Source organism: Dendropsophus ebraccatus, chromosome 11, assembly GCF_027789765.1.
Source record: "Dendropsophus ebraccatus isolate aDenEbr1 chromosome 11, aDenEbr1.pat, whole genome shotgun sequence".
In the NCBI taxonomy this organism is placed as follows: domain Eukaryota; kingdom Metazoa; phylum Chordata; class Amphibia; order Anura; family Hylidae; genus Dendropsophus; species Dendropsophus ebraccatus.
The window spans coordinates 81,183,272-81,208,291 of record NC_091464.1 but is presented as its reverse complement, the minus strand read 5'-3'; the positions used below and the strand labels follow the sequence as shown (position 1 = coordinate 81,208,291).

At 42.5% G+C, this 25,020-nt stretch overlaps 1 protein-coding gene across 2 annotated transcripts in view; it reads left to right on the top strand.

Moving 5' to 3' along the window:
- Positions 1-25,020, top strand: part of GLRA2 (glycine receptor alpha 2) — a 161,955-nt gene that overhangs the window by 89,164 nt on the left and 47,771 nt on the right. For both annotated transcript variants that reach the window (XM_069945452.1, XM_069945451.1), the window contains exon 8: positions 22,238-22,387. In XM_069945452.1, coding sequence (XP_069801553.1) covers positions 22,238-22,387 — 150 coding nt within the window. The remainder of the gene's footprint in view (positions 1-22,237; positions 22,388-25,020) is intronic.

Genomic DNA, 25,020 nt, shown 5'->3' with positions numbered 1-25,020 from the left:
GATCATTTTAGTTATCATGCTGTAAAACAAAGCTATACTTACCAGAAATCCTGGTCCAGTCTTCTGAAGGCAGCTATATAACAGCTATACTTACCAGAAATCCAGGTCCAGTCTCCTGAAGGCAGCTATATAACAACGATACTGTATTCAGGTTTAGTCTCCTGAAGGCTGCTATATAACAACTATACTTACCAGAAATCCAGGCCCAGTCTCCTGAAGGCAGCTATATAACAGCATACTTACCAGAAATCCAGGTCCAGTCGCCGGAAGGCACCTATATAACAAAGCTATACTTAGCAGAAATCCAGGTCCAGTCTCCTGAAGGCTGCTATATAACAGCTATACTTACCAGAAATCCAGGTCCAATCTCCTGAAGGCATCTAAATAACAGCTATATTTACTGTATTCAGGTCCAGTCTCCTGAAGGCTGCTACATAACTGCTATACCTCTATCGAGGTCCAGTCTCCTTAAGCTTTTTAGTCTTGTACGAAAAAAAAAGAGACTAAAACATGAAGTCCCAGCCAGTACAGAGAGTCACTGCTCAATGGGGGAGATTTATCAAAGGGTGTAAAATTTAGACTGTTGCAAACTTCCCCCAGCAACCAATCACAGCTCCTCTTTCCTTTGACCAGAGCTTAAAGCTGAGCTTCGATTGGTTGCTGTGGGCAGTTTGCAACAGTCTAAATTTTACACCCTTTGATAAATCTCCCCCAATGTGTCTATCAATGACATGACTGTCTTCTCTGTGAGCGCACATGACCTGGGAAACACAGGACTTCCTATTTTTAGTCTCTTTGACAACAAAAAAAGAGCCAGATCAGGAAATGCTGCGTTTTCCATGATAACTTAAAAATGGACGTGAATTACGTAAATTGCATACTTGCTTTATATCACATCTACTGTTGATTTGGGTTTTAAATGTTATAATGACAGGGACACTTTAAAGGAGACCTGTCACCCCCCGTGCCGGGACAGAGCCGGGCCGACCCCCTGGTGCAGACCCATATACTCACCGCTTCCGAGAAGTCACGCTCCTTGACCCGCTCCCACCACCGAGATATCTCCGTCCGAAGCCCTGTGCGCGCTCCCAGAGATGAGTCTGACGCCCATAGAGAATGACGGCTCCAGTCATTCTCTATGGGCATCGGACTCTTCTCTGGGAGCGCGTGGCTTCAGACGGAGAGATCTTGGCGGCTGGAGCCGGTCCAGGAGCGTGACTTCTTCTCAGCGGTGAGTATATGGGTCTGCACCAGGGGGTCGGCCCGGCTCTGTCCCGGCACGGGGGGTGACAGGTTCCCTTTAAGTCCTATAACCTAAAGCCTTCGATTCAGTTGAGAAAAATGTACAGATATTAGAAAAATTGTTATCGGGAGAAAAACTGATCTTTCTGCACAATGATCAGAAGGTTATAGGTTATTATAGTTATATGTCCTCACAAAATGTAAAATTCCCCATAGGAATGATATCATTGGGTCTCAGCGAACCTTCTCTCTCTTCTTTCGGTAGATCAATTTCATAGGAAATTGCCTTCTATCATACATCTTTCACTTCATTCCTATAATTTGAGTCAAGCGCCTCATTTTAACGGATAACCCAACATATTACCCACTCATTTTCCATTCTATTTCTGAAGCTCATTGTTATATAATAATAAGTTGACTTAAAATTGGTCAAAATGACCCAACACTGTCCAGCAGGGATTGACTGCTGAGACACATACCAATCCCTGAAATGAATAGGTGCTCGGATAAGACCTTCTGTCCCCATAATTCTCAATGATGCAGGAGGGGGATTCTATGGAAAATCTCTGTAACGTCCGTCTCTGCTTATTGGCATTGGGTTCTGAATAGGAACGACCCAATATTAACTAAAATTAATACCCAAATGCGTTGTCTTGATAGTTCTGGTCTGGGGAGCAATGTCATCTGTAGACTCTGAGACTGTTCTCCCCGGCAGCGCACTTCCTGTCGTCGCTGTTCATACAAACACAGAGAGGGAATTGGTTTTAGCCCCTTAGCCCGTGTGCACTGCCGAACAGAGTTCATTGATGATGTCGCTTCCTGCAGTCAGATCGAAACTGTCAAGAGTGTGTTCAGCCCTAGACAGCAGTGACATAAGTGTGACCTGCACTAATGGTGCAAGCAAGCAGGAGGCAAGCTAGCAGAAAATGTTCATGGAGAAGAGGGAGGAGGAAGTAGTGGTCTGGTGTGCCAAAGCACGGCACAAACGCTAAACCACTTCTCCTCTTTGACTCTTCATTACCATAACATAGCAGGATAACAACAGGATTCCTTCAGCTCAGATAAAACATTCAAGGTTTATTGGAAATTCTTAAAAGGGACATCCGACGCGTTTCGAGCCAACTTGACTCTTAGTCATGGCATCTGAAAATATGGTAAATCAAAGGGGAAAATATGCATCCTATTGGCTGCCAACAGAACTGGCTCTCACAAAGCCATATTAGCAGTGGAACGTGCGCATGGCGCCGCTGGGACAGGCGGCGTCCGTCACGTTGTTCCACTGCTAATATGGCGCCATGCGCACGTTGTTCCACTGCTAATATGGCTTTGTGAGAGCCAGTTTTGTTGGCAGCCAATAGGATGCATATTTTCCCTTTTGATTTACCATATTTTCAGATGCCATGACTAAGAGTCAAGTTGGCTCGAAACGCGTCGGCTGTTCCTTTTAAGAATTTCCAATAAACCTTGAATGTTTTATCTGAGCTGAAGGAATCCTGTTGTTTCTATATTATGGCTACCCCGGAATCCAGGGGCTTTACCTTCGTGCTCAAAATAACCACATAATGATATGAGAAAGCATAAGTTGATGGGACTGGGCGCTGACCACATCTGTCTCTTCTGTCTTCATTACCATACATGACTGGAGATCACACATACTCCACTCCATGGACGCAATCACAAAAGGTACCATGCTAACAAGAGGACTGCCACCTACAGTACCCTGTCAGCACCTGGGGGCGGTTTCAAGTGCTGACAGACGGCTATTCCCCAATAATATCAAGCATTTTCTTTGGCTGGTGAGTTACAATAATAATAATAATTAGTGATGAGCAAGTCTCAAGCATGCTCCAGTTTGGCCGAACTTAAGTGTGTGGCATTTGGATACCAGTGGCTGCAGAAGTTGTATACAGCCTTAGGGAGTCCTGGAAACATGTATACAGCCTATTGTCTATGGATGTATGCATGTTTTCCAGAACTCCTTAGGGCTGCATCCAACTTCTGCTACCACTGGTATTCAAATGCTGCTCGCTCAGTTTTGGACAAACCCGAGCACACTCGACTCGCTCATCTCTATAATAATTTGTTATTTTTAATGCAGAAACTGTTAACAATAGAAAAGTTGGTAAAACTCTACATGCATATTATTACTCCACATTCCCAATCTGCAGACACAGTAGCATTTTGTCAGCCTTCCAAGTACACTATGCCTACATTCTGAACACCAGGGGACTTGGACCTCAGTTGACTCTTTAATAGCTTCTCTAGCTGAAGTCTTTCGCTAAAAATGAGCATTCTGAATTAAGTGGATTTGCAAATCAATACTGTTGGTTCTTAACAAAGCAAGAAAAAAAAAATAGAGAGCCTTTGTTTAGGACTTAGGAGAAGATTAACTATAAACCCCCTATCAACCAATGCATTGCTAAGCTAAATCACACCTGGAGTAAATAAAGAATTTATTCTTAAAGGGATACGACACTAGCGTAAAGTTTCAACCTATACTAGGAGTAGAAATAGCTCCTGAATTCTCAGTCTGATACCATAGTGAGGTATTCTTCTGAAATACTTTGGGCTTTTGACGAATTGACTGAAGATTTTTCCTGGTTCCCAATAATTGCCATTACTAAATCCATCATAAGGCAATGTTCACACAACATAATACTGTTCTAAGTTCATTTACATAAATAGATCGGCGTCTGTCTATTCCCGAGCACAGGCTCTTGGGGTACTATTACATGGAACTATAATCGGCCTCATTATCTCTCCGTGTAATAAAGACAACGATCGTTGTCATCGGCTGATCGTTGATATAGGTTAGAACCTATAATTGTCGGGCGCCGACCATGTACCGCTACCTGTAATAGCGGTGTGCAGCCGGCGACTGGCGATATACATTACCTATCCATGCTCCAGGGCTGCTGCTGTAGTCCGCTTCTCCCCGGGTCCCACGCGTTCTAGGTTCAGAGCGTCCTGTCTGAGCTGACAGGCCGCTCAGCCAATCATAGGCCGCGGCAGTCCCGGAGCAGCAGCCCTGGTGCGTGGATAGGTAAAGTATACCGTTTAAGCAAGGACTGCAAGGACATGGGTAACGATGTCTCTGCAGCCCTTGTTAAACGATTATCAGGCCGTGTAATAGGCCCAGTAAACGAGCGCCAATCTAGCAGATCGGCGCTCTTTTACAGTTGTTATCGGGCCCATATCGGCCCGTCTAATAGTACCCTTAGTGTGATAAAACCCCCTCTCCTCTGTGACGCAGTTCCACTTATTCTAATGGACACACGGGGGAGATAGTCACGCTGGGGGTCGGCGGGCCCGCCTCCAGTGCTTCATGCCAGGCCGGTGCTCTAGAACAGATCAGGGACATGCACGGAAACTGGGCAGCAGTTCAAAAAATGACCATGACACCAGCATCCCCCAGTACTGAGTATTGACGCATAGTGCACACTTTATGCATCCCACCTCACTTGACAATTGGTGGGTCAGGGGCAAAAGAGGCGGGTAATGTACACATTCTGTAGTGAGCTGTGATGCACACACTGTATGCATCATTGCTCACTTCTCATTCACTAGGTTAAAGGGGAACTAAGAACAGGTTAGATATGTCCCTATTTAGTGTCGGACTGGGGTATCTGGGGGCCCACCAATGAAGAAACTGTGAGAAATTACATGTCAGTCAGTGTTTGTGCAGGTTCTAAAAGTGGGGGCCAACTGGAGGATCCTCCAGTCCTCTGGTGAGCCAGTCCGACACTGTCCCTATTGCACAGGAGACGCAGAGGAGGAAGCTATGTCCCTTCCATCTTATTGCCGATCCGGTGCCTTCATTTACTCCATGGTCCGGTGAGACTGTTAGGAGCACTGGGGCACTGTTAGGAGCACTGCCCGTCCCCATAGTGCTGATCCGCCCCTTGCTGGCCCACCCCTTTCCAATGATAATGAATATAGTGAGCCAGCCAGCGGCAGAGAGGCAGTGCTCCTAACGGTCTCACCGGACTGTGGAGCAAATGACTAACTACTCCGGAACGGCGCCAAGGAAGAAGGTAAGAGGAGACATACCATCCTCCTCGGCATCTCCTGTGCAATAGGGACATATCAGCAGGTTAGATTTGTCTAACCTGCTCATAGTTCCCCTTTCAAGGGGAGCAATACTTGTAAGATTTTCAGAATATATTCTAAAGCCAATATGGGAGAATTCTGTAGACATTTTACTCAAGTCCTTCCTGACCTTAGTAGTGGTGATTTCTCTGGATTCCTATCAGCGAGCCCTTTGGTCTTCACTCTATAACCTATATACAGTTATCTGAACTTTACCGCAGTGATTTCAATGTATTCTTAGTTTCTCACACATACAGGGGCATAGCTAGGATTCACAGGGCCCCATACCAAAAATTTTAAAGGGCCCCCCTCCCCTACCCACACCACAAAGCACTGCGTGTATATATATGCTTTACTGCTCCAGCACTGATAACCCCTGACCTCTGCATCTGTTCTTTTATAAAAAAAAAAAATCTCCAGTCTTCCAGTACTTATCAGCTGCTGTATGTCCTGCAGGAAGTGGTTTATTCTTTCCAGTCTGACACAGTGCTCTCTGCTGCCACCTCTGTCCATGTCAGGAACTGTCCAGAGCAGGTAAGGTTTTCTATAGGGATTTGCTACTGATCTGGACAGTTCCTGACATGGACAGAGCACTGTGTCAGACTGGAAAGAATACACCACTTCCTGCAGTACATACAGCAGCTGATAAGTACTGGAAGGCTGAAAAATTTTAAATAGAAGTAAATTACAAACTTGTATAATTTTCTGACACATTTACACTTAAAAGAAAAGATTTTTCACTAAGAATAAGGATAGGAATATGCACTGATGCCTATTAGGACATACTACTACTATGTCCTACTTTACTAAACATACACCGACGACAGCTCTTAGTTAGGTCTAGCTTTTCCCATGGTGGTGTCAGACCTGACAATTACTTATTTATTGCTTTATTTATATAGCACCAACAAATTCTGCAGAAACGTACAGATCTTGTTGGCATCTCTCGGTCTAGATTCCGCTTTATAATCTAATAATAATAATAGACTATGAACAAATCTGAGATCCCATTGTGTGTGTACACAATACCATAGGATATATTTTTCTGCAGTTTCTCCCTTTGTAGGCTTCATCTGTAATTGTCATTTCTTCCTGTGCCAAACCCCTGAAGGGTATGCTGCTACTGGCTAAGTTCTCACTCACAGCTTCCCAAGCTCTCCCCATTGTACTACAATCAATCATGTACCCCCCCCCCCCCCCCCAGACATGAGAAGTAGCCTCCCCCCACACACAGACGAAGTTCCCATAATGAGACTCAAGCTCTGAGAACGTTCATGTCTGATAATTGTCACAGGTTTTCAGTGAGTGCACAGATTCTGAAATCTCTTTGCAGGTACTTTACATTTATTTAAAAAAATAAAATAATATAAACCATAGGTCCGCACTGAATATTTTTTATTCAGCAAATGATCAGTTGCCATTAGAGTATCTGAAGAACTGCACACTATAGAAAAGTGCTCAGCCCTATGGGAATAGAATAATACATAATTCTACATAATAATACTAATGGCACAAGCACAAAGTATGGATAATGAAAAAAAACAAACATCTGTTGTAAATGATGCAAATTGCCCTAATTTATCTTTGCTGCGTTGTTAGTAGAAGGAGCGAGATGAAATGTAATTTACAAACCGTTTCACAGATGTCACTGGGATCTCAATGACATTGATTTGTTCTTTGTATTGTAATCATTCTATTGTAATTCGTCCCTAATTGTTCGTCGAAAATAATTTGTTCTTTCCCGCATTGATTTATTATAAACAACAGCATTATAGTTATTTCTTTATATTATATAAGGTTGTATATATCATATTATATAGGGTATTATAAGCTTGAATTTCGGGTTGTAGATACCCCGGCAGGTAATGTAGATGGAGTATAGAGAATTGTAGATACCCCAGCAGGTAATGTAGATGGAGAATATAGAGTTGTAGATACCCCGGCAGGTAATGTAGATGGAGAATATAGAGTTGTAGATACCCCGGCAGGTAATGTAGATGGAGAATATAGAGTTGTAGATACCCCAGCAGGTAATGTAGATGGAGAATATAGAGTTGTAGATACCCCGGCAGGTATTATAGATAGAGTATATAGAGTTGTAGATACCCCAGCAGGAAATGTAGATGGAGTATATAGAATTGTAGATACCCCGGCAGGTAATGTAGATTAAGTATATAGAGTTGTAGATACCCCAGCAGGTAATGTAGATGGGGAATATAGAGTTGTAGATACCCCGGCAGGTAATGTAGATGGAGTATATAGAGTTGTAGATACCCCGGCAGGTAATGTAGATGGAGAATATAGAGTTGTAGATACCCCGGCAGGTAATGTAGATGGAGAATATAGAGTTGTAGATACCCCGGCAGGTAATGTAGATAGGGAATATAGAGTTGTAGATACCCCGGCAGGTAATGTAGATGGAGAATATAGAGTTGTAGATACCCCGGCAGGTAATGTAGATGGAGTATATAGAGTTGTAGATACCCCAGCAGGTAATGTAGATGGAGTATATAGAGTTGTAGATACCCCAGCAGGTATTATAGATAGAGTATATAGAGTTGTAGATACCCCAGCAGGAAATGTAGATGGAGTATATAGAATTGTAGATACCCCGGCAGGTAATGTAAATTAAGTATATAGAGTTGTAGATACCCCAGCAGGTAATGTAGATGGGGAATATAGAGTTGTAGATACCCCAGCAGGTAATGTAGATGGAGTATATAGAGTTGTAGATACCCCAGCAGGTAATGTAGATGGGGAATATAGAGTTGTAGATACCCCAGCAGGTAATGTAGATGGAGAATATAGATCTGTAGATACCCCGGCAGGTAATGTAGATGGAGAATATAGAGTTGTAGATACCCCGGCAGGTAATGTAGATGGAGTGTATAGAGTTGTAGATACCCCGGCAGGTAATGTAGATGGAGTATATAGAGTTGTAGATACCCCAGCAGGTAATGTAGATGGAGTATATAGAGTTGTAGATACCCCAGCAGGAAAAGTAGATGGAGTATATAGAGTTGTAGATACCCCAGCAGGAAAAGTAGATGGGGAATATAGAGTTGTAGATACCCTGGCAGGTAATATAGACGGATAACAGGCTCAGACTGGCCCACAGGGGAGCAGGGGAATCCACTGGTGGTCCCTCCCCCTTGGTGGGCCCCTGATCAGGAGCTGGGCCTCTCTGTTTAGCAGCTCCAGGATGACATATAATCCCCCAGCACTGCTGTACACACCTATCACCCGGTCATTCATTTCCTCTATATAGTAACCTGGGGTTTCATCTTATTATATATTATTATTATATCAAGAAACTTAAGTAGCGCGCTATGCTGTTTGAATAGAGTGACTGACAAGTTACCAGCAGTGAGCTAGCATTGCAGTTCACATACACAGCTCCATGCAAAGTCGCTATAGTAATGTGAAAGGTTTGGCGCTGGTTATATCTAGTATATGTAGGGTGGGCCCCTAGAATCAAATTCCCTGGTGGGCCCAAGGTACGTAGCCCAGTCGGACACTGATGGGGAATATAGAGTTGTAGATACCCCAAAGTCTAAATACAGTTTTGGCCAGAACAGTGTAGACTACCATGCTTATAGATATCACCTCTTGCATCCTTTTTGCTTCAAAGGGGAATAATCCGCAGGTTAGACAAATCTAACCTGCTGATAGCTCCCTAGTGGGCACGGGACGCTGAGGATGAATGTCTCTTACTTTTATCCTCAGCACCGTTTCCGTGCTAATAGCGGTGCCCGATAAGCCGTTAGCAGCACTGGAGGTGAGCACCAATCCAGCCAACCCCAGGCCGGCCCCCTCCATTGATAATCATTAGAGGTGGTGGTCCATCCATGGGACATAGCCCTGCCCCTGCACAGTGATCCATCAGCCCCCTAATGCTCAAGTGTTCACTTTCTCTGCAGCACCTCCACAGGAGAAATAAAGTATTGCATGCTGTCTAAGAAACCAGTGTGCCATCTTGCTCTTCACTCCAGCTAATTGGCGAAAGTTGTAAATACCAGGTTCCACTTTATAAAGTTTAGGATCCTTACATTTTGAGGCCAGGTTCACACGCTGTATGACACCGGCTGGGTCACAGAACGTCCGGTTTCAGTAAAGATCATCCCAGCCGGTACTGCAGTACCGGCCAGATGAACTTCATTTGTGCTGAATTAGGCTGCGGGCACATCCGTGTGCACCTGCATCCCAGTTCACCATAGCACACAATGTAAAGTGTGGTCAGATCTGCACTCTACATTGTGTGAACTGACAGTTCTGTGTGGCCGCTATTCAATGAATAGAAGCCACACAAAACTGACATCCGGCCGCTAGCAATCCATTAATTTTCAATGCAAGGTATCTTTTAAATTAATCACGGGCGTTATTGCAAATTGCATCAAGTTTCCTATATTAAACATGTCATACTATCTGCAGTTCTGTCTTCACTTTTGTTATGAAGAAAATCAGTATAAATCATCATGGTTCTTTAGTATTTGTAGCTCTAGCCTGTAATGCATATGATGGATCTAAGCTCTGCTCTTACTTAAGATCTAGCAGAGTCCTGTCTGTGGTTATTGTGGGTAACGCTGCATTGCAGACGGCTAGTTACTGTCAGACTAGATCAGGCTAACCTCACTGCCGTCTCAGCTATGGCTATGACCCTGGAAACAGTAGGCCAGTTACCTTGCAGCTTTACTTCAGGAGGTAAATTGTTGGAAGTTCAAGCTATTATTAAAGACATTGCGAGGGATCCGTGTCAAGCTTGGAATAATCAAAGGCAGTCAGCAGGGTGTAGAAAGATCGTGTCTACTCTTTACAAGTTCCAAAATAGTAGTGTATGGCAGGCTCCCAGGGCGTGAGGAAGGTCATTGTTTTCATTGTAAAACTGTCAAAAGACAATGGGACATAAAATATTTTTTATAGAACCCGTGATTCATTATCATTGACCTATAACGGAATACACATTAGGAGCTGGAGTATTACGAGTTATTTATTTGTTATTCAATGTTCTTTATTTTGGTAAATACTTTGGTATTGGATGATTGTAAAGAAAAGAAAAATAACAAAAACCTCATAGAAATTCAGAAATTTCACACCATTTTTTGGAGTGCTGTGTTGATTTTATCGTTTGTATATAGTGTGATCAAGGGGGTGCATAAGGCTGGGTGCCAAACTACTTTGCTAAAGGAGTGCTCATTTGTGTGTGTCTGTATATATATATATATATATATATATATATATATATATATATATATATATATATATATGTGTGTTTGTTTGTGTGCGTGTGTATATATATATATATATATATATATATATATATATGTATATATATATATATATATATATATATATATATATATACATATATTAGTAAGTTTTTCCTCAGTACCTATGGATTTTGACAATTTTTACATTGCCCATGGAAAACTGTTGGATCGGTTGGATGTAAACTATATTCCGAATTGCTGACCCTGTTAGATAGCTGTCAGGTCAAGAAGACACAAGGGGAGATTTATAAAACATGGGGGAAGATTTATCAAACATGGTGTAAAGTGAAACTGGCTCAGTTGCCCCTAGCAACCAATCAGATTCCACCTTTCATTCCTCACAGACTCTTTGGAAAATGAAAGGTGGAATCTGATTGGTTGCTAGGGGCAACTGAGCCAATTCTACTTTGCACCAGTTTGATAAATCTCCCCCATAGCAAATCTCCCCAAGAGACCCAAGCAGGGACAGGTGAGGTGCCGGGGGGGGAGGGGGCAAAGAGATGGCGGAGCAGCTGAAGAGAAGCTGGTGCGAAGAAGTGGGTGCAGTGGCGGCCCAGAGCATGAGTCACCGCCGCAGCTGTGACAGTCAGAAAACAATTCAGTAGGTGTATAGTAAAATATCCAAATAACAATGCCTAAAACTGTCAAAATAACAGATACGCCAAGTAACAATACCATGCATCTCACTTTATTGCCAATATAACAGAACCTTCCATAGCGCCCAGAATCCCGTAATAATGTATTATAACAGTGTTTGTCACCGTGCTTGGCAGAGACCCGCCACCGTGCCAGTTTTTTAATACCTAATTTAATGCCTCGTTTTCTCAGTAAAGAGCCGAGTCAGCACCAGGGCGGCCTATCCAGCCTAACACTTACAAAAAGTATTATTTAATGACTCTGTAGGACGCCCTAATTATGCTTTTTTTTTTACCAGTAAAAAAAATTAAAATTTTGATTTCAAGATCAGATTCTATAACAGGTTGTACTTTAAGCGGAGCTGCGTGGGATGTAATGAGTCACAATTAATCAGGAGTATTTGACGGAGAAGATATTGTAGCACTATACCTACATCTCCAGCACTGACTCATTACAAGGCTCTAAGAAATAATGGAACGGAGAGGTTTTTATTACCCAGACAGGACTGCGTGCACATGGATAATACTATTGGAACAGACTTTAGAAGTCGTGCCAGTCCTTAAATCAGATTACAGGGCACGCTAACTGAAGATCATTCTAATCACATAATTCATAGCAAATTGGATATTATGGGCTGGGAATCTCTTCCAGGGAGTATTGATCACACATCAATGTTTCCATAGTCCATTTCAATAGTCTCAGCTCTGCTCATTGATTGCCTATTCATTTCTAGGGACTTTAGTCCACAAGGCTTTATATCAGGGATGGGGAACCTTCGGCCCTCCAGCTCGTGCAAAACTATAATTCCCATCATGCCTGGAGTGAGGGGATCTCAGGAAGGATGGAGGTTATGATGAATAAATGAAGATATATCCTGTCACAGGCCGAGTGGTAATAACTCTCTGCCTTTTCCTGAATGCGAATACGGCCACCAAAGGTTATATAGAGGGGACTGCACCTAGGTGTTTGGTGATGATGGTACTTGTAGTTCCCCCTGGGGCTTCTCTATTACTGCTGCCTGAGGTGGTGATGGAGAAGCCCTTAATGGTGATGAGGTGCTGAATAATTTAAACAACAGGCAGTCGAGGTAGTGAGGGGCAACAGTGAGTTTTATATAAAGGAAAAGTCTGGCAAAAATTTTTATTAACGTGTTAGATTGCCCCCCAACAGTTATACAAATCACCAATATACACTTATTAGGGGAAATGCTTATAAAGTGTTTTTTTTTTCCCTGCACTTACTACTGCATCAAGGCTTTACTTCCTGGATAAAATGGTAATGTCAATTCCTTGATAACATGGTGATGTCACTTCCTGGATAACATGGTGATGTCACTTCCTGGATAACATGGTGATGTCACTTCCTGGATAACATGGTGATGTCACGCCCTGACTCCCAGAGTTGTGCGGGCTGTGGCTGCTGGAGAGGATGATGGCAGTATCCCTCAGTGTCCCCCTGCCATCATCCTCTCCAGCAGCCAGAGCCCGCACAGGTCTGGGAGTCGGGGCATGACATCACCATGTTATCCAGGAAGTGACCTCACCATGGTATCCAGGAAGTGACATCACCATTTTATCCAGGAAGTGAAGCCTTGATGCAGTAGTAAGTGCAGGGGAAAAAAAGCATTTCCCGTTATAAGTGTATATTGGCTATTTGTATAACTTTTGGGGGGCAATACAATACTTTAACCCTTTGAGGACCAGGCCCAAAATGACCCAGTGGACCGCGCAAATTTTGATCTTCGTCTTTCCCTCCTCCCCTTCTAAGAGCTCTAGCACTCTCAGTTTTTTATCTACAGGGCCATGTAAGTGCTTGTTTTTACAGGAATAGTTGTACTGTGTAATGGCGTCTTTCATTTTACCATAACATGTATGATGGAATTCCAAATATATTATTTATGAAGATATAAATAGGTGAAATCGTAAAAAAGAATGCAATATGGTAACGTTTGGGGGGTTCCTGTGTCTACGTAATACACTATATGGTAACAGCGACATGATACTATTATTCTATAGGTCAGCCCGAACACAACCATATGCAGGTTACACAGATTCTCTAATGTTATATATGTATTTTTTTATGAAATCCTTTTTTTTGGCGACTAAATATTAATAAAATGGGCCTATTGTGACGCTTATAACACTTTTATTTTTTCACCAAGGGGGCTGTATGGGGTGTCATTTTTTCCGCCATGATCTCTAGTTTTTATTAATACCATATTTGTGAAGATCGGACGTTTTGATCACTTTTTATTGATTTTTTTAAATATATAATGTAACATAAAATCGGTAATCTGCGCACTTTTTTCCCTCTTTTCGTCTACGTCGTTCACCGATCACAATGACGCTTGTTATATTTTAATAGATCGGACAATTACGCACGCTACGGTATATTATATGTTTATCTATTTATTTATTTTTATATGTTTTATTTATATAATGGGATAGGGGGGGTTATTTCAACTTTTATTGGGGGAGGGGTTTTGGGGTAGTGTAATAGTGTTTTAAATTTTTCGTTTTTTTACACATTTGAAGTCCCTTTGGGGGACTTTTACATACACTAGTTTGATTTCTACACTGACCATTGCTATGCCATAGGCATAGCATTGATCAGTGTTATCGGCGATCTGCTCATTGAGCCTGCCTGTGCAGGCTCAGTGTAGCAGATCGCCGATCGGACCGCACAGAGGCAGGTGAGAGACCTCCGGAGGTCCGTTTCAACGATCGGGACCCCCGCAGTCACACTACGGGGGTCCCGATCGGTAAGTGACAGAGGACTCCCCCTGTCACTTACACTTAAACGCCGCGATCGTGGCGTTTAAGGGGTTAATGACACGCGGCAGCGCGATCGCTGCAGCGTGTCATTACCGGTGAGGTCCTCACTGCAGCCGGCCCCCACCTCCTATGAAGTGCGCTCCGCTCCGGAGCGCGCTTCATAGAGGGAGAACCACCCAGGACGTACAGTTACGTCCAGGGTCGTCTGGTGACAGACTTCCATGACGTAACTCTACGTCCTGGGTCATCTAGGGGTTAATAAAAATTTTCGCCTGACTTCTCCTTTAAAGTTGAATGCCACTCCCAGTGTAATGGGAGTCCTTTTAGGGTATCTAGGCCGAGCCCCAATGTGGTGACCCCCGGTGGTGATGTTATATCGGCCGGTCACTTGCTAGATGGTACGGTGTGACGCCACTCTGGTGGTGGATGGCCGAGATACAGCCAGACCTTGGAATGTTATTCCGTGACGTCAGTGATGGTTGGGCACACAGGTGTGATGGCACGCCTGCTTTTATTTTGTAGGGCCGGTTGTACCTTTTCCCCCTGTGGTCAGTGTCCTGCTGGGCTGCTAGGGGGTCCCTTGGGATGATATCATGGTTGGCCTGAGTGGTGTAGTGACTCTCCCGGACTATCGGAACTGCCACCCACAGAAAGGGGAAGTGTCCCAAGGCTGTAGTGTACACTGTGTTGGTGCAAGTTGAAGAATCATAAAGTCTCTTTACCATAAATAAGCTCGTCTTTACTTGAGAGATACTTGTGTGCAGCAAGTTATACAGCTTTGACTCTACAGTATACGTTTCTCTTGATAAATCACTTGAAAATTCACTCAATAATACTTGAGGACGAACACTTGACAATACAACAACCAGATCTGTGACAGGAAGGTAGTAAGGAGCATAGTCGTGCTGACTGAGGAGCGTGTTGTGATAGACAAGAAAGCCGAGTAGCAGGGAGGAGGATGTCATGAGAGTTTTTTCTAATTTTTCTATCTATATTATAAAATAATCCTGAGATCTTGCAGTTTTCATTCTCACCACTTGGGCTAAAATTAAGCTTAGATTTCCTGTTGTATCTGTGGTGATAAGAGAAGGCTGCTGTAAAGTGATCTGTGCAGCACTGCAGCATCATGTGACACCAGTAGCATAGTAGTGTACATAGCATCAATACAAGACAATAGTAGCTCCCTGTGGAATGACCTCTTCAAAGGTCGCAGGGCAAGCTCAGTAATGTTTCACATTCATCTTAAGGGGACAGAGCCGACAGAAAGAGTAGAGTACTATGCTCTTCCAGTGTATTCTGCTCTTTATGTCGCTCCATAGGAATGAATAGAGCCGCAGGTCACCTGCCGTACCTGCGGCTCTATTTACATTACAGAAGCCGAGGGCCCAATACAGAGATCAGTGGAGGGTACAGAGGTCAGACCACCTACGAGTTCCTACTTTTCCCTATCCTGTGGATAGAGAAGAAGTTGATTTTCCTGGAACATCCCTCTAACTTACATGATCATTCCTGACAAGTATAGTGCATGCCCAAAAAACCCCATACCTTTTTTATTTTTCCACTGACAAAGCTGTATGAGAGCTTATTTTTTTGCAGGACAAGTTGCATCTTTTACTGGTACCTTTTCTTTTACCATGCACTGTATTAGAAAACTATATATTTTTAGAGCAAACGTGAAAAAAAATAAAATAATAAAATAATGCAAATTTACGGGACAATAATTCCTTCACACTGACATACTAAATTTATTCTACATGTCACTACAAATCTGAATATGTCAAACTTGCGTAGTTTTTACTATATATAGGTAATAGAGCACAGAACAGATGTATTTGTGTGCATCCGTTTTGATCAGTTTTTCCATTGACTTCCATTATAAAAAAAAAAAAAGGGATCAAAACGGATCTTTTTTTTAATGGACACAAAAATAGGGTCAATCCGTTTTTGTTTGGTTTTTTATAATGGAAGTCAATGGAAAAACTGATCAAAATGGATGCAAACAAATTCATCCATCTGTTTTTTATCCATTTTTTGCAAAAAAAAAGGATGAAATAACGTATTGCAAAAATGTAATGTGAACACAGCCTCAGGCTATGTTCCCACAACCTCTCTTTTTTTTGGCTGTTTTGCAGACTTTTTTTGAACGGCTGTCATTTTGCACTATGACTAGCTCCCGCATTTTGGCGGCAAAATGGCAGCCATGAAAAAAAAAAAAGATGTTGTGGGAACAAAGCCTTACATACACATAGCATATTTTCTGGCAGAGATATATATAGCAGAAATTCTATGGGTAAGTCTGTCACCTCTTTGACTCTTTTGACTGCATCTTTTATTCATGGCTATGGATGCAGATTATTCCCATTTTAAAGGGGTTGTCCAGCAAAAATATTTTTCTTTTAAATCAACTGATGTCAGAAAGTTATATGAATTTACTTCTATTAAAAAATCTTCCCATACTTCCCATACAAAAAGTCTTCCCATACTTATCAGCTTCTGTATGTCAAGCAGGAAATGCTTTCTTTTCAGTCTGACACAGTGCTCTCTGCTGCCACAGGAACTCTGTCTCGGTTTTCTACGACTCCCCATAGAAAATGTCTCCTGCTCTGGACAGTTCCTCTCTCGGACAGAGATGTCAGCAGAGAGCACTGTGTCAGACTGAAAATAAAACAACATTTCCTGCAGGACATACAGAAGCTGATTAGTATAGGAAGACTTGAGATTTTTTAATAGAAGTAAATTACAAATCTATATTACTTTCTGACACCAGTTGATTTGAAAGAAAAAAAAGATTTTTTCGGTGGACAACCCCTTTAAGAGCAGAGCTTAGATCCATCATGTGGATCAATGATGAGCAATGCGTCATTCATTCTGATTCCGGTGTACTTGAAATATGTGCTGGAAAAAACCTGTGTGCTGCCGTCCACAGTGTGAACTGTATTCCCATTCCATACAATAGCAAGTGTTTTCCCTGCATATTTACATGCATGCAGTAAGACATTGAGTGAGCTCAGCCTTTGGTTTTGCATTGAGCCACAACCAGGAGCAGAACCTTTATATTGTTATATTGGATATATATTTGCATCTCTTTTGTGTTTCTAGCTTTGGCTTACAAATACTGAAACAGAACGTTGCCTGAAATGCTGCCATTCCAAGTGGCCTAAGAAGGGGATTCCAGTACTTTCTTTTGTTTTCACTGGCGGTAGCTTGGTAATTTCAGCCTTCCCTGCATGTTTCGGCGGCTCTCGCTAAAGATAATCGATTCCCCGGGTCACTAGAGGAAAATCTCCTGTCTGATATTTGCTGTGAAATCTACTGTGTGCGATAGATAGGATTTAAAGTGTCACTGTCGTGAATTTTTATTTTTTTTGCAGAAATCAATAGTCCAGGCAATTTTAAGAAACTTTGTAATTGGGTTTATTAGCCGAAAAATGCATTTTTATCATGAAAAAGCATTTTGAAGCTCTCCCCCCCTGTCTTCATTGTTCTCCTATGGAGAGAGCTAAATAAAAGGCCAAAACAGGACAACAAAGAGTTATTCTACAAATACCTCAACCTTTATCTCCTCTGACAATCACCACTGACCTCTCTGAGCTCTGATTACAGCTGTCACCCAGCTCCCTGCATGTAATCCTATGTTATCTGCTTTCTGCTGTCGGCTAACTCCCTCCTCCCCCCTCCCCTCTCTATAGACCAGACTGATTTTTTGCAGTGGATGGAAAAGAGGAGAGAGGGGGGGACCTGGGAAAAGGCTTTTTAAATGCAGATAATGGCATATTTGGCTAATAAACCCAATTACAAAGTTTCTTAAAATCGCCTGGACTATTGATTTCTGCAAAAAAAAAAAAAAAAAAAATACGACAGTGACTCTTTAAGTGTGACAAAGCGTACAAGAAGGAAGCTGTGAAATAAATGTAAATGACCTCCATCCTTACTGACATGGTCAGGGGGGGGGGGAGCAGGTACATTTATCAACCCATTTACATGATGTTCCCAGTTCTGGGTCCATCTGCCTTTCCTAACAGGAATGTGCGCTTCGGTCCCCAGTGTCTGACATAAGTGTAACGGCCATTGCCTTGGAGGCATAGACTTATCACAGCTACCTGCTGTTAGAAATTAGGCTGGAAATGGAAAATCACAGCCGCTCTCTTCTTTGAGTTTTGGTTGATAATGGAAGAAAAAGAAAAGAGTCCGACAACAGTGCTTAACAGTGCAGAAATAGAAAAAGATGGGATTTTCACTGTCGGATGGTTAATTCTCTGTTCTCCGGTAACGGAAAGTTATCAACTAGTTAAGATATGATGCTATGACTCAATCCTATTTTTTTGAAAGGGGTTGTGGTCACCGAAAATGATTTTCTTTAAAATCAAATGGTTCCAGAGATATGTCATATACTTATATTAAAAAATATCCAGTCTTCCAATACTTAACAGCTGCTGTATGTCCTGCAGGAAGGGGTGTATTCTTTCCAGTGTGACACAGTGCTCTCTGCTGCCACCTCTGTCCATGTCAGTAACTATGCCGAGCAGGAGAGGTTTTCTATAGGGATTTGCTGCTGCTCTGGACAGTTCCTGACATGGACAGAGGTGGCAGCAGAGAGAACTGTGTCCTCCTGTTCCCCTATATCATGGATAAGGAACCTTCGGCCCTCCAGCTGTTGCAAAACTACAATTCCCATCATGCCTGGGCAGCCGAAGCCCAGGCATGATGGGAATTGTAGTTTTGCAACAGCTGGAGGGCCGAAGGTTCCCTACCCCTGCCCTATATAGAGCCATATGATTTTCCTATAGCCGCCGTTCAGCGGATAGAGTTACAGCTTCCATAGAGTTCAGTGGTCACTGTATCATTGCCTGTGCACTCAGCTCTCCCTAGTGGTGACTGAACTGTGCTGTGTGATGGCAGCCAGGGATTTATGAAGGTTTATTGATGTATTTATGCCATCTGTTCAGACTCAGCGCCATATTATCAAGCACCTGTTCCACTTCTCCCAAAATATTTGAGTTGGGAGAAGTTGGCCAGGCTTTAAAGTCATGTGGAACGTGGCTCGTTTATCAAATAATCTCTTGTTTTTCTACATAAAGAAAAATAGGAAAAGATCCAACCTGGTTCTATTAGCTTAAGGTAATAGTTGCCAAAAAAAAAATTCTTTAAAATCAACTGGTGCCAGATATTTGTCATTTACTTCTATTAAAAAAATCTCAAGTGTTCCAGTACTTATCAGCTGCTGTATGTCCTGCAGGAAGTGGTGTATTTATTCCAGTCTGACACAGTGCTCTCTGCTGCCACCTCTGTCCATGTCAGGAACTGCCCAGAGCAGCAGCAAATCCCCATAAAAAACCTCTACTGCTCTCCAGACTGGAAATAATACACCACTTCCTGCAGGACATACAGCAGCTGATAAGACTTGAGATTTTTTTAATCAAAATAAATCACAAATCTCTTGCTCTTTCTGTCTTTCTGGCACCAGTTAAGTTTGAAATAAAAAAAAAGGGTGAACAACCCCTTTTAGTCACAATCATCAACCTATTTCTAAATCTGTTAAATGCTGCATAGGGAGTGAACACTGGCACCTCCTTTGCCTGAAGCATCAGTATTAAAGGGGTTATCCAGTGCTTCAAAAACATGGTCACTTTCTTTCAGAGACAGCACGACTTTTGTCTCCAGTTCAGGTGCGGTTTGCAATTAAGCTCCATTCACTTTAATGGAACCAAGCTGCAAACCCCACCCACACTGGAGACAAGGGCGGTGCTGTCTTTGGAAGAAAGTGGCCATGTTTTTGTAGCGCTGGAGAACCCCTTTAATTAAGCTGCTCAATAAAGATGTACTATAAAGTGATGGGGAGCGTTTATCGCTCTCTGTAATAGAGACAACCATCAACTGATGACAACGATCATTGGCTGATGATCTTGTCTTTTGGTCTTGACCTAATATCGCCGACCATGCATCACTACATGTAATAGTGATGTGCTAACGATTGAATAAACTGTTATACATTACCTCTCTCAGTCTTTCCGGTCTTCTCCTGCCCCCAGCTCGCTACCCAGCATGGCGGCAGTTTCAGAGCAGTCTCTAAGCTGTCAGGCCGCTCAACCAATCACTGGCTGTAGCATCCCGGACAGTGATTGGCTGAGTGGCCTGACAGCTTAGAGAGTATAATCAGCATACAAATCTCATTTCTCTGCCAACTTCCCTGAACACAAAATTTGTTATGTTAGTTGAGATAGGAATAAATAACCCTTTAAAGGGATAGTTCAAATCAACTGGTGCCAGAAAGTGACAGACATTTGTAATTTACTTCTATTTTAAAAATCTCCAGTCTCCCAGTACTTATCAGCTGCTATATGTCCTGCAGGAAGTGGCATATTCTTTCCAGTCTGACACAGCACTCTCTGCTGCCACCTCTGTCCATGTCAGGAACTGTCCAAAGCAGGAGAGGTTTTCTATGGGGATTTGCTAATGCTCTGGACAGTTCCTGATATGGACATACATGGCAGCAGAGAGCACTGTCAGACTGGAAATAGTTCACCACTTCCTACAGGACATACAGCAGCTGATAAGTACTGGATAAGTACTGAATTTTTAACTAAGGAACACGGAGCATTTCAGCTCTTGTCATAAGATTCCTGCCAAACTATTCACCTGAAATTTCATTGTAAATCATATCGCTGTATTAGCTGGAAGCAATGAGGATAATGCATATTCTCTTATTCTTGGTGTGGTTGGGAAGCCTGTAGAGTTTACATAATGTATACAGTATTCGTGTCTGTGTACAATGGGGGATAATTATTTTGCCGAAAGAAGAAAGAACGGTTTCTTATACAAACAGATGAGCAATTGTGGATTTTTAAGGTCACCCTGATATGTCTGCAGCTGCCTACAGCAGGGAATCTCGACACCAGTCTCCAAGTACCCCCAGCAGATGTTTCCAAGATTTCCTCTGTAATACACAGATGATATTGCTATTGTCAGGACACCACACATTCTCTATATGGGATATCCTCAAATTATCACCTGCTCGGGCCCCTTAAGAACTGGAATTGAGAAAGATTTGTTTTAAGTAGTCTTTTCCCAGATTTGTTAGGAGATTGTAAAATAAAAAATAAAAAAAGAGAGAGAGAATCTTAAAAACATCTATTAAAGGGGCAAAAATCTTTTTCTTTCAGATCATCTGATTTCAGAAAGTTATATAGATTTTTAATATACTTCTATTTAAAAATCTCTAGTCTTCTGGTACTTATCAGCTGCTGTATGTCCTGCAGGTAGTGGTGGTGTATTTTTTCCAGTCTGACTCAGTGCCCAGTTCCTGACATGGACATAGGTGGCAGCAGAGAGCACTGTGTCACACTGGAAAGGATACACCACTTCCTTCAGGACATACAGCAGCTGATAAGTACTGAAAGACTGGAGAATTTTTAATAGAAGTAAATTATGCTACATTTACACGAAACGATTAACGATGTCGGGGTAACGATTTTTTTTCATAACGAGCAGCGTTTAGATGGTACGCTATATCGTACGGAAAATTTGTTTTGCGATCGCTTAAGCCTATCTCACACATTGGTTAAATCGGCGAACGACTGTTCACACGGAACGATCTGCGAATTTTTTGTGAACGATCAACGACGATTTGAGAAGTTGTTGAAAGATCAAAATGAATGATTTCCTGCTCATCGTTTGATCGTTCGCTGCGTTTACACGTACGATTATCGTTCGAATTCGACCGTTATCGTGCGAATTTGCACGATAATTGTTCCGTGTCAACGCAGCACTACAAATCTCTGGCACCAGTTGATTTGAAAGAATATTTTTTTTTTTGTAAACTCCCCTTTTAATGGTGGAATAGAGGTATCAGGACACATTATAGTATAACCCAGGGGTAGGGAACCTTGACTCTCCAGCGGTTGCAAAACTACAACTCCCATCATGCCTGGACAGCCAAAGCTTTAGCTTTGGCTGTCCAGGCATGATGGGAGTTGTAGTTTTGCAACCGCTGGAGAGCAAGGTTTTCTTCCCCTGGATAAAGGCCATAGCCAGGTACATAGGCAGATACAGTACTAGGTACAGTATAGCTGCTTTTTTTATCTTTCACATATGTTATACTCTGGTCTCTGGATGCAAACCCAATTTTATGCATTCCCTTAGTGGAGGAGGAAAGCGCTTTATACCCTGTTAACACAAGAAAACAAGTTTCAGAATTGTATTTTTTTTTTTTTTTTTTTTTTTTTTTTACAGGTATCGTATGTGAAAGCGATTGACATCTGGATGGCTGTTTGCCTGCTGTTTGTGTTTGCTGCTTTACTAGAATATGCAGCTGTGAATTTTGTATCAAGGCAACACAAGGAGTTTCTGAGACTTCGCAGGAGGCAGAAAAGACAAAGCAAGGTAAGGGAATCCATGTATCTCATATGGCCGCACTGAACGTGATGTCTATATTGTATCACGCTTTATGTTTTCAGTGTTCTCCGGCTATTACAGTCATTTTCTCTCTTTGCTCTGTGGGAGAGGATATAACACTGCCTTGTTAGACGACGCTTCACTATACAACTGTAAGTGCGCAATGACCCTGTGCTGCAGAATCACTATGGGTCTGTATTATAGAGCTGTAGACATTATCTGGAGGGCACCATACTCTCCCCTAGAGGTTATACTTCAAGGAGAGAATATCCCAGGAATATACTACAATTTCTTTCAGAGATATAAACCTGTATGAATGAATGAATATATATATATATATATATATATATATATATATATATATATACATACATACACACACAAGGTAGTCCAAAGGTAGGTGGACAGTATGTGTAATAGGGTTATGAAGGGGAAGATTTATCAAACATGGTGTACAGTGAAACTGGCTCAGTTGCCCCTAGCGACCAATCAGATTTCATCTTTCATTTTCCAAAGAGTCTGTGAGGAATGAAAGGTGGAATCTGATTGGTTGCTAGGGGCAACTGAGCCAGTTCTACTTTACACCATGGTGTAAAGTGAAACTGGCTCAGTTGCCCCTAGCAACCAATGAGTATATATATATTTGTATATATGGGTATAGCTAGGATTAATGGAGTCCCATAGCAAGAAACCAAAACCGTATGGGGCCCCATGAATCCTGAACACCCCCATCCTCCACCCATGCACATACTCACATGACCCGGCGCACATACTCCCAGAACGCAGATGAACTACTGTGGATGCAGACTATGTTTAGCTGGGGGGAGGACAGGCCACACAGGCCCCGTAGCAGTTGCATGGTCTCCATGGTAGGTACGCCAATGTATACATATATATATATATATATATATATATATTTAAAGGGGTATTACCATCTCATGAAGTTATCCGCTATCTACAGGTTATAATTAATAACAAGCTGATCGGTGGAAGTCTGATCACTGGCGCCCCTTCTGAAACTGACAACCCCACCAAAATTGTCCCAGAATAAATGTTATGCAGAGAGCATGTACATCCAGTGCTCATTGTATTCATAGAGAATTAAAGCATGTGCTTTACATTCATTTTGTCCCCATTCTTGGGACCGGTGGAGTTGCCAAAAGTCAGATCTTCAACAATGAGCCTGTTACTTACTGTCCTGGGGATAATGTCATGGGATGGGAAAACCCCTTTAACCACCGGAAATTGAACATGGTTGTCACCTTGTTGTCCAGTTGCCATGTTTCAATATACACTAAATGTTGGGGGGGGGGGGGGGGGGGGGGGGTTGAAGCCTGTCATCTAAATAATGCCTCAGTCAGTATGAGGATGTGACCTGTTTTCATTCCACAATGGAAACATTTTGCATTATACATGTTCGGGGGCTGACTCTCCAAAGCTCTGTCCACATCTTGTTTTTCACTTCTATCAGTTGGTATTTCCAATCTATCCCTAAAATGAATGGCCCTGATATATACCCATATATTCCCAGTGTATACGCCAAGTGTGTTCACAAAACAGGGCTTTCCATTGCATGTATATTCCTACACATTTCTTTGACAGAAATTCCCAATACAGATCCGTCTTGTTCATTATGAATCGGCTTGACAAAAATCTGACTAACGTTTTGATGCAAAGAATCACTATGCTGGAGCCAAGACTGCTCCCATTGTGTCACAGTACAATGGCTGTTTTATCTGAATACCTAGCTTGCCTTCTTGGTAATATTGTTCAGTGTAAAAAATAAAAAAAAAAGGGGGGAAGGTTTTAGAGGTGAAGTTGGAAGGTTAATAATAGAGTTATCAATCAAAGTGCAGTTGGAAGGTATAATGCATCGACTATTGTATAGAATTCCACGTTGTATATTAAGGGAAAACTATCAGCAGCCTCGTCCACACAGTTCCTGGTAGCCGCTGAACTCTTCTTACCAACGACTGTCTTCTTGCTCTCTTAAGTTTCCCCGTTTTCGTGATATTCAATGCTATAAAAATATGCAAATTCACTAATTAGGAGCACTGGGAGCGTTCCTCAACCTATTAAGCCCGCTCCCCGCCTCCAATGCTCACACCTACTTAGCCACATGCATCAGTAGACGAGATCATTAGAGGCGGAGGTGGGCCAAGCGGCGCTCTGAAGGGTCGAGGAACACTCCCAGTGCTCCTAACGAGTGAATTTGTATATTCTTATAGCACTGAATATCATAGAAAAAGCGGCACTTAAGAGCCTGAGAAGACCGGAAATGGTAGGAAGAGTTCAGTGGCAACTGGGATTGCCCAAACCTGCTCCCGGGGCCTGGAAAAGCTGGATCCAGTCCTGGAAAACTGGTAGAAGTTTCCCAGGAGTGGATCCAGCTTTTCCAGGCACCCGACGTAGAGGATCATGGAGCTGCACAGAGTTCAAAGGCAGACAGCTGATAAGTCCACTGCTCAGCTAACAAACCACTTTGCTCCGTTAAAGGAGAAGTCCGGAGTTGGCCTTTTTTTTCAAAAGCATCGGGGAGGAGGTGGCTGAACATAACAACATGCACTTATCAGCCCTGGGGCTTGCCTGAGAGGGGCCCGGGTCGTGACGTGTCAAGCCCA